We start from the raw sequence: 9931 nt of genomic DNA, 5'->3' as shown, positions 1-9931 counted from the left end.
GGCAAGTGTTTAAACATGTGCTGCAAATGAATAATTTAGTGTAAATTCAACCCGGTGTCAGTATTTCTGCTGTCAGTATTTTGTCTCAGTATCACACTACTGCCACCTATCTACAGCTACTGGAACAGGAACACTGTCCTGAGCTTCAATCAAACTGTTGATTTGTATGAATATTGAATCAGTTTTTTTTCAAACCCTTTGTATTTATGAGCACTGTTATGTTGTAAATTTATATTTACACAGGTGTTACTGTGGTCACTGACGGTGTAGTTTTGTTTAGGCTTTTAGAGTGTTGATGGTTGTAAATAGTTCTTGACTACACGTGCCTCAGTTATACATATTTAGGATGTGCTCAGCTTACATGCACACACATACGTGCAGTTTTCAAGTGTGTGTGTGTGTGTGTGTGTGTGTGTGTGTGTGTGTGTGTGTGTGTGTGTGTGTGTGTCTGTGTGTGTGTGTGAGAGAGAGAGAGAAGAGAAAGAAAGGGAACATAATGAAGAAAACAGATTGCTTTTCCAAATGCTTTGTCCCTGTCTTCTTTTATACAACAGAACATGTAAAATTACAGCAGCTGTGTCAAAGTCACATTTGTAAAAAAATAAATATTTGTATCGACCTTTTCACGGCATTTGATTGTTGTAATTTTATGTTTCAATGATTGATAAGATTTAGCAGCCTTTCTAGTAGTAGTTTAGCTGTTAGTTAATGTAGTCATGTTACTTTGTTTATGGACAGTAAGTTGTTAGTTAGAAACACATTTTTTCTAAATGTGAAATTTGGTTTTACATATCAAATCACAACATCCCACATGAAATTTTTTTCACATGTGAAAGATTGCATTTCACACGGGGTTTTTTTTGTAAACATAAACATCTTTTCACGTTCCGACGCACCACAAGACTTTCTTTAATGCAAGAACTTTGTAGTGAGTAGTTTCACTGTTAAAAGTAGTCAACTTAACTACAATAAGGCCTACAGATATATAGCTATTGGTTACTGTAATACAGAAGTGGGAGATACTTTACATTTCCTTTAATTTCTTTGTATTTTTCATCTTTATTAGAATTGTCAAAAGCTAACTTCTCTCACACCTTTTGTCTGTGAATTATCCAAATTTACAGTAAGTAAGTGTGCAGGGCTTGACATGCATGTGAGTGTAAATGTGATTACTGTAGTAACATTACAGTAAAAAGATCATTCATATTCTTACATTTCCTGTACATTTCTGTAAATGTCCAGCTATCAGAATGTAGAGCATATTTAACATAATGCACATCACTTGCACGTTATTTTAGATAGATAGATAGATTTGAGGCTCATTTTGCTGGTTAGCTTCAAATACAGGCTTAGTTCTAGGTCTGTGTCAGTGTAAACTCGCCAACCATGGGTGGATCAAGAAACCTCCCACCGTTTTATTTCATTGTGTGAGACGAGAGAAGAGAAGAGAGCAATAAGTCACAAAAGATAAGAGAAAGCAACAAAGTAAAAAGTAAAAGCCCAGGAATGCAAGAGAGGAAGAGATACATGAGGAATTAGCACTCAAATGAGCTTCACAGAGTCAATCCAATGGTGTACTGACAATATTATCTCCCTGTACACCTGCTAGCCTAGAAATCTAGACGCACCCTAGCGGCAGCAAATTTAATTTGCAGCCAGGGGGGTCTAGGCACTCTCCGTTGGCTTGCGAGCTGGAAAAACCAAACTCTAGTCATGCCAATCACATCCTGTATAGAGTCGGTGGGCAGGATTATGGCTGCTGCTGCTGGGAACAGCGGTCTTCTTGGAGTTAAGCTTTTCTTTGAGAAAAGAACAAAGAACGGCACTGACATCATTCTTAAAAAAGGAAGATGTGTTCAGAGTTTTGCTAATGAACGTGTTCGTATGATATCGTACAAAAACTTACGCACACTAAAACGTATCATAAAAAAACTAGGAGACCTTCGACTGATGACATCGGCTACAGAGCGACAGCTGCTAGCTGTTTAAGCTGCAGCAGAGTTTCGTGTGTTAAGTTTAGGAAAAGATCGTGGTTTGTAAAACACTCCCAAGGAATACGCATTTCCCGGGTGAAAGTCTTTTGTTTTCACCGGGAAGCGAACTCTGATCCCGGGCTCCTGAATGTTAACGCCCACCATTCCTCCCTGACCAACTCCCTACGCGGATAGCGTTATGCAGCAGTCAACGTGGTTCTCCTTCTCCATAAACAACATGAAATCAAGGAGAGGGTTAACTTTTCCTGCTTAAGATGTCTCACTTTGGTCAGAAAGCACTGGGGAGACACTTTGTTTCTCTCACTATGACTCTAGAGTCAGTACTTGCTCTGAAGCTAATCGCTGTCACTCTCTCACTTCTCCCTCTACCACACACTCCCCCCACACACACACATGCCGGCTCGATGCACACACCAGCCACAAGTATAAACACCAGGCCACTTCGAAAGCTCTGCGTGGAGCCTCCGCATAAGCATGAAACAGCCTTAACTTTAACAGTATTTAAGATATTGATTGTCATGTACTGTATAATGTGAGGTACAAGTCTCGTCCAGAAACTTCAAAGAAAAGTATACAGTCATGTCTTTTATTTGAAATCCTAAAACCTATTCCAGGCTTATTTAAATCAAAAAATGACATTTTTGGATATTAAATATATTTATTATTATTATTAGTGGGGACATATTCAGTACAAATTGGACATTATTTGGTGAAAGGTTATTTTACTGTCTGAAATCCATGGTAAACTCGGCCAGAAGCAAAAAACCCAGAAGAGTCCACATTTACTAGGATTGCACTATGGATTACTCATCATCGTCGTCGTCGTCATCATCATCATCATCATCATCATCATCATCATCATCATCATCATCATCATCATCATCGTCATCATCGTCCTCATTCTCACCATTATCCTCCTCATCATTGTCATCATTATCTTCATCATCACCACCGTCATCTTCATCATCATCGTCATCATCATCGCCATCATCGTCGTCATCATCGTCATCATCATCCTCAGTGTTGACTTTGCCAGAGAGTACATCCTCGATCCAGTCCTCCAGCTCCTGGGCGCTGGGGAGATCCTCCTCGTCGTCCATCTCCATCCACAGGCTGTCGGCCTGCTCACAGACAGAGAGGTCAAATAACGTCAGAAGAAACTCAACACAAAACGTTCATGTCACGCCAGACAGGTTGTCATAAACTCACATCTGTAATGTTGATAACTCCAATCTGTGGCCTGAACAGGTCCACCTTGAAGGTCTTCTCCCAATAGGGGATCAGCTGATGGGGGTCAGTGAAAAAAGAAAATATCCCATTAGACCTCACCTGCAGCGTGTGAGCTAAATATCTATCTACGTTCTTTTTATTTTGACGACTCACCAGGGGAAAGTCATCAGGGTCAATCCAGATGATGCTGAGCTCAGGAAGTTGGGTGTTGTCTCTTGCAACTTCCTTCAGAATCTCCAAGAACTCAAAACCATCTGGAAGCAAATTCACACATCAACTGATACAACACTCTGCTCCCTAAGTATTGACTAGACCCACAAGGAACATTTTCACTTAAATTACATTTAAATCTTCTTGTTTTTAAATGTATTCATTGCTTTATATATTTTTCTTTTATTTGTGGTTTTAACTATTTCACTTTTATCATTTCAATTGTACATGTTGCACTGGTCTCAAATTGTCTTACTGTTTTAGTTTTAGCTTGTTAGTCACTAACCTGTATGAAAAGTGCAAATATTGATTGAATATCAGGACACATGAGTTACGGAGCCAGTTGCTGTATAACTACAGTGTGTAGATTAAATCTGTTCTAGTCTCATGTTTATCCTCTCCAATAAAAAATAGTGGTACAGCACATAACAGGCCCTTACCGGGGTCCTCCTCCTCTGCAAAAGCCACAATGTGGATCCCCTCAATGTCATCCTCCTGAGAAGAGGCAGGCAAATATAAATGTCACATTACTATAAGTGTCAGGGAAAATTAAATATAAAGTTGGTAATGTTGTCCTCAGCCAGACAATCACACTCACCCAGGTCTCAAACATATCTTCTGCACGCAGCTTTCTCAGAGTTGGTCTGATGGCACAGAAAACACATTGAATGTTACAGTACGTATTTATACAATATTGGTTAAAGACACATTTGTCTGAGTAATTAGTTCAACATTGCTCTTTGTTTACCGTCTGTGTTCAGTTATGAATTCCACAAGATCCTCCTCAGAGTGAGGCTTGCCTGGGATGGTGACTGGCTCCTCCATGAAGGGCTCATAGAAATCTACCTCATTCAACTTCAGAGTCAGCTCCTTGGCCACCTGAAGCAACAAAGGCAGATGACTCAAGAATAATAATGCGTCCGTTTATTTATTTATTTATTTATTTGTTACTTACAGATTTATCAAATGTGGCAAAGAACTTAATATAGGGCTGGAACTGCTCTGCAGCTTCTTTAAATGCTTCGTAGTCTGAGGATGAAAAAGTAAATATACAGTGTTATTCAATTGTATTGTGTTCATTGTGTGTACAGGGTTTTGTTGTGCTCTTGTTTTCCTGGTCACACATCTGTTTTGTGCTTTCTCTGCCTGTTGTATACATGCCATTTGCACATAAGGGAGTGGAAATAGATGAACTTTGACCTCCACTTAATGCTCCCACAGTTGGTAAGATGGGATGTCGCTGCAGTAAACTACTCTAGACTCAGTTCTTCTACAGCGTATGAGATGGGAGCAGGCAGTGGCAGCTGTGTGTGCAGCAGTGGTAAAAATGGATCTGTAAATCCGTGGGGATGAGGGGGTTAAAATGCACTCATATTATAATGAAGGGCATGAGCCACAGAAAGTCCATCACAGACCCAGCTAACAACCAAAGTAAAGTAAAAAAACAAACAATTTACAAACATATCATTCATGCCATCAGCCTGACACACTCACGCTCAGAGTCCTCGCTCTTGAAGTAACCAATGAGGCGGATGTCTTCCTCCATCCTATCAAAGGCTCTCAGCTCCAGAGCATTTCCTATCACCTCCACTGGCTCCTCCAACAGCTACAGACATACAGACAGAGTGAGAAGTACTGGGGTAATCTTGTAACTTTGGCGAGACTGGTGTTGATTAGTGCCAGCAGCTGGGCATCTGCTTTTAAATCAGTCTACTCACGTCCAACAAGAACTCCACCAGAACGTTAGCCGAGAGCAAGCCATCAAACTCGATCACCCGATCGGCCTTGAAAACATACACACTGCCCTCCTCCTCCAGGCCTGTGATCAAAGGAAATCACATGTTATTACATACATTTACAAACTACTCCTAAAGTTATATGACCCTTGTCTAATTTTGTGATTAAGGGCAATCATCTTTTAGGACTTGTGAGTATCAATCAGATAAATGGTATGCTGCATTTATATACTCACCCAGTTTCTTTGCCACCTTTGCATCTTTGTGGGAGTCGACCATTCCAAACCCAATGTCCTTCACCTCCATAACCTGAGCTGCAAGCTGCAGCCAAAAAAGGAGAGCACAAAGGGCTAAATGGTAAGAGCAGGGTTGTAAAGAAACATAAGATGTAAAGAAACAAGACTAATGAAACATTATTAATTTTGGGTTCTGACTTCTGAGATCAACAATCACAGTTTAGTTGAACTATTCATAGAGGCAGCTTTTGTGAATAAAATAAATTAATGGGAGCTTTACTGAGGTGTTGGGTATGGTCTTAAGAAAAAAAAAAATACCAAAGTTGGCAATATGACAGAGGTGCTCAAGCTGCACAGGGGCCACGGAGACACAGTTACATAATCACCCTGGCTGCTTTGTTCTAAATATAACCAAAGCCACAGTATATATAATTGTTCTGGCAATTGTTCTGTGAAGTACAGTAGGTGAGAACTATGAGACTCTCCTGTCGGAAATGATCCTTACACAGATGGAACAAGCGTATTCAAAGTAGGATAAATGTGCAGTCTTCAATGCACAGTAAAAGCCTGAGGGTATGACGTTAGGAATACTCTGTAGTTTTGACCACTAATAGCGCTATGCAGCAATGGTTTTGCATTGTTGCAGCCCAGTCTCATTCAAAATAACGTGACCATTTCACAAACTGGCGTGAGACCGGGTTGGTGCACAAGGACACTCATGCACACGTGTGAGCATACAGGCTGTGTGATTCATGTCTTGCTATTAGTTTCAAGCTATTTCACTGCATGTCAGTTGGTGGTAATAACGTGCCAACAAACGTAGCAATGCACCAACAATGTTAGTGAAGAAGAAAATTGCTTATCAGCATGAATTTAAACAATGCTATATTTTTTGTGTCCATCAACTTCAAAAAGGAAGTAAACAGATCTCAAACAGTTTGTAAGGCTGCAAAACCATCTGCAAATTATATATATTTCGGACAAATTAGCAAATATGTCAAATACTATCAGCTTTGATAAGTTAATCTTCATACATGGATACTGCACATGGGTGCCTGACTCTTTAGTAACATGGCCCACCTGTGCTGTGTCAAATAAGTGAAGCTAATATCAGGACTGCACTGATATGAACTGGGCTCAGATTACCTTTGACTGATCAGAGAGCAAATGCCATGTGTAACATGAGACAGGGCACAGTGTGCACTGTTTCCTACTGTATGGGATCCAAACAAAGAGATTTATTTAATCTATCAGCTAGACGCCTGCTATTTAGCTGAGCCTGAATACAAAATAACTTTTAGCTTTTACTATTACTTTTGCTTTGACCACCAGAGTCCACCAAAACATTACAATAAAGGAGAAGGTAGTTGTGCCCTTCACGTGTATTGCTCTAAAACATAATACACATGAGCTTATTTCTGCCAGAAGAGGAGAGCCACAGGGAAATTCGGAGTGACATATTTCTAAGGGATAGAAGCACACATTGATTTAAGGGGATAGAGATAACCTTAGGTGACAGCACTGCATCTTACTGGACTATTGTGCACTCATAGAGTACAAACATATACACATTGACCTTGATGAAACTCATCAACACATACAAACATTAAGATGGAGTTTTATATCTAACCAGTTGGCACTCTGATTATTTGAGCACTATTGTGGAGTTATTATACTCCATATACATCTTTTATATGGGTCTGGTTAATTTGACTATTAGTGTCCTAAAAAAAAAAAAACTATGTCCTTTCAATTATGTTTATGTCCTTTATCTCCTGTAGCGACAACTTTCATTTCATCCCTGCTTTTCTCCCACAATCCTGTTCCTCTACCTGCTTTTCCTCTTCTTAATACTTTACCTCCAACACCAACTCAGTCATCTGATGTCGTTTTTGCAGCTCCTTGCTGTCTGGTATGGGCCCATGGTAGAACATGCACACCATGCTGTGTTTCTTCAAGGCTTTCTTGTAGTTCCTGTCATTGATGTCTAGGACACGGTCTTTCCCGTCATACTGTGGGAACTCCAGGCCCTTCGCAGCCGGGGCCAGAGGCACAAGGCTCAGGCAAGGGAGCAGGAACAGGCACAGGGAGAGCATGGTCCGGAGCTACCACACACCCCCAAAAGTCAGAGTTTGGTTTTAGTTTGACAGTATAAAACTGCACAATCAAAAAGGTCACCTTAGCCCCGTAGAAGTTAGGGGAAATTTAGGAAATGCTGCAGAAAATGTTGAAGGTAAAAGTTGGTCCGTCAGTGGCAGTTCTCAAGCATCTCAAGCGGTCCGGAGAAATCCAACTTCTACAAGCATCCTCAAGACCTAGCAACTGTTTCTCCCTCTGTGATCACTACTACACGCCTTCTCTCTGCAGACACAAAGGCAAAAGAGGAGTACTGCCGGGCCTTAGAGGTACCAGGGGGGTGGATACCATACATAGCAGTGCTCCTCTCCCACTACTTGTGCAGGACAGGCCCATTTTTAGGAGCCCAGTTGTTTGAATGCTAAAAATAAAGCGGCAAGTGAGAAAGAGAGATAGCAAGGGGGGTTAATAGTGAGTACATTTCTTGCTCCCTGCGAGAGAGTCCGTGATGTGGCGGAGAGAGTTGAGCCCCAGAGATTTGGGGGGGTTCAGTTATTTTTAGGTGTTTAAGTCTGTGAGGATGTTTGGCTTGGTGAGTACAAAATGGTGGCGTATTTTAAGTGACAGCTTATGAGACAATCTGTCAACAGGTGTGCAAAGGGCAAATCAAATAATCTGTGTGTAATGGTTGCTCTGCAAATGTGGTCTCATGAATTGTCTGACTATAAAGTGAACATATTGTTTGATTTGTTTGCTTGTCAGAATGCAATGTGCCTTCTTGATTTCTCAACAATTTTTCCCATGTTGCTCTTCACAAGCCTACACACTGACTCAGAGATATTCCTCATAAACTTTATATTTAATCTTCACATTCAATGTTATTACACTATTGACAAAGTCACAGCAGCTGCACCACAGATGTACAGCTGCACCTCTATTTTTGCCTCCTCTCTTTAGTCTTCTTCATCTCCACTTTCAAGTACAATAGTTTTCTAGCTGCTTGGGAAGGAGCCTCCTCTGCCCTCTGCAGGTAGAAATCAAGTATGATCCATAGACAGTATATAAACTGGACCAACAGATCCCGTTGCTCTGGACGGAGACCAGTGAAGGCCATTAGAAGCACTTTTCCGGTGAGCGCTGAGCGTTACTGCGCAGCCTCCAACTGTGAGAGACGACGTAAATGTGACGTGAGCAACGTGTCTGAAAGTTGTAAGTCTTCTGGTAGCTGTGCCAAGAGAAATCTCAATCATTCCCAATCTTGCAGAGACGGAGAGCGTAGGTATATGTTAGGAGATAACATGGGCACAGGCTAATTATTGCTAACGAAAATGCTAGTTAACATTAGTAATTAAACTTAAACAGCTAATGTAAGTCGAAACTGCCTGCGAGCTTCTCCTGTACTATACGGTAATTCCTCTACTATGCGACAGTAAGTCCCGTGGTTATGACACAATCGTTAGCCTATTTTTACAAAAACGTCTGCTACGGAGCCATAATCTGAGGTACAAGGTAATGGAGCCTTTTATACATTGTCGTGTTTCTTTAGATATAAACAATGGACAAATAAAGTCTTTAAACGCTTCAGATGTAAAGTTATTCGCTGTCAAAGTGGCGCCAAAATGAATGGCAGTCAATGGGATGCTAACAGCGGGTGAGTGCTTGTTAGCATCAAAATGGCGCCATAGGATCTACGGGTTGTTGACAGACGCTTACCCCCTTGGTATGATCTGATGAATAATGAGAGTTACAGCGCAGCGTGTGGATGGTCTGGCAAAGTGAGACTAGAGTTACAGTAACACCACTCCTAAAAGTTTAAGATGCGCTTATTGTTCCGCAGTGTCCAGGGGATATGTGAAATAATCATGGAGTAGCTCAGCTTTTTGGATAATAATACAACACACAAATAGGATTATAATTGGTGTGAGGTTGAATTTTAGTATATTTATTATCAATAGCCCTTTTTCACAGTAGGCATGTTGACTTGTAATAGCAGAAAAATCAGCTGTTTTTTTACAAATACCATTAATGATGGCTCTGTTCTATTAAGGTGCCCCAGAAAGTCATGCCAGTGTGACAAGCAGCTGAATGGAATTCAGCCATTTTTTATTTCATTATTTCAGGGTCACTATAATTTGCATTCATTTATAATTGTAACGAAATTCACTTTTATATAATGAACAGTGTCAAATAACATTCTCTTTAAAATTAGGGTATGGGTACTTGATTACATCTGACAGAGCCATCGCAAAAAGGTTGGGAACCTCTGCCCTCATGCCTTATTGATGCTGATGGATGAAAGATTGAGGTCTAAACAGCTGAATCACAAGTTACATACACAATATTGATTTGACTTTATTATTCTGGTTACAAATTTGACCAGCATCACTGAAAAAGAAAGGATATTGACTTGTGGAAATCTTTTATAGTTATGCTGCAGCTGCTTCTGCTG

General features: G+C 40.5%; 2 protein-coding genes across 5 annotated transcripts in view; both read right to left on the bottom strand.

Annotated features, from left to right (window-relative positions):
• Window positions 1-2638: 2638 nt before the first annotated feature.
• On the bottom strand, window positions 2639-7857 carry casq2 (calsequestrin 2). Of its 4 annotated transcripts, none has more exons than XM_036004621.1 (12): window positions 7266-7857; window positions 5407-5491; window positions 5153-5253; window positions 4929-5040; window positions 4390-4463; window positions 4183-4313; window positions 4033-4078; window positions 3875-3929; window positions 3378-3478; window positions 3204-3278; window positions 2891-3115; window positions 2639-2845 (listed from the first exon to the last, which is right to left on the bottom strand). In XM_036004621.1, exons 1-12 carry the CDS (start codon window positions 7500-7502, stop codon window positions 2798-2800), a joined length of 1290 nt encoding a protein of 429 aa, XP_035860514.1. In that variant the 5' UTR covers window positions 7503-7857; the 3' UTR covers window positions 2639-2797. The 4 variants fall into 4 exon arrangements, with proteins under 4 accessions (XP_035860514.1, XP_035860515.1, XP_035860516.1 ...); XM_036004622.1 differs by having other exon boundaries at window positions 2639-2830; window positions 2987-3115; window positions 7266-7856; XM_036004623.1 differs by having other exon boundaries at window positions 2639-2827; window positions 2987-3115; window positions 7266-7856.
• Window positions 7858-9655: 1798 nt separating this feature from the next.
• Window positions 9656-9931, bottom strand: part of LOC116047231 (potassium voltage-gated channel subfamily E member 2) — a 1902-nt gene continuing 1626 nt past the window's right edge. Inside the window, exon 3 of the mRNA XM_031295881.2 lies at window positions 9656-9931. This exon is cut by the window's right edge and continues 373 nt beyond it. The gene's annotated coding sequence lies outside the window, so the exon portion shown is untranslated.

Source organism: Sander lucioperca, chromosome 8, assembly GCF_008315115.2.
Source record: "Sander lucioperca isolate FBNREF2018 chromosome 8, SLUC_FBN_1.2, whole genome shotgun sequence".
Taxonomy (NCBI): Eukaryota; Metazoa; Chordata; class Actinopteri; order Perciformes; family Percidae; genus Sander; species Sander lucioperca.
This window is presented reverse-complemented; position numbering and strand designations above follow the sequence as displayed.

What these genes read in the sequence shown, in the direction of transcription:
- casq2 (XM_031295892.2), bottom strand. Translation starts at nt 7,502, where the DNA reads ATGCTCTCCCTGTGCCTGTTCCTGCTCCCTTGCCTGAGCCTTGTGCCT. An exon ending in TTCATAACTGAACACAGACG is followed by an intron (nt 4,079 to 4,182) that starts GTAAACAAAGAG and finishes CTGTGCCATCAG; the next exon opens with ACCAACTCTGAGAAAGCTGC. An exon ending in GAGTTATCAACATTACAGAT is followed by an intron (nt 3,116 to 3,203) that starts GTGAGTTTATGA and finishes GTCTGTGAGCAG; the next exon opens with GCCGACAGCCTGTGGATGGA.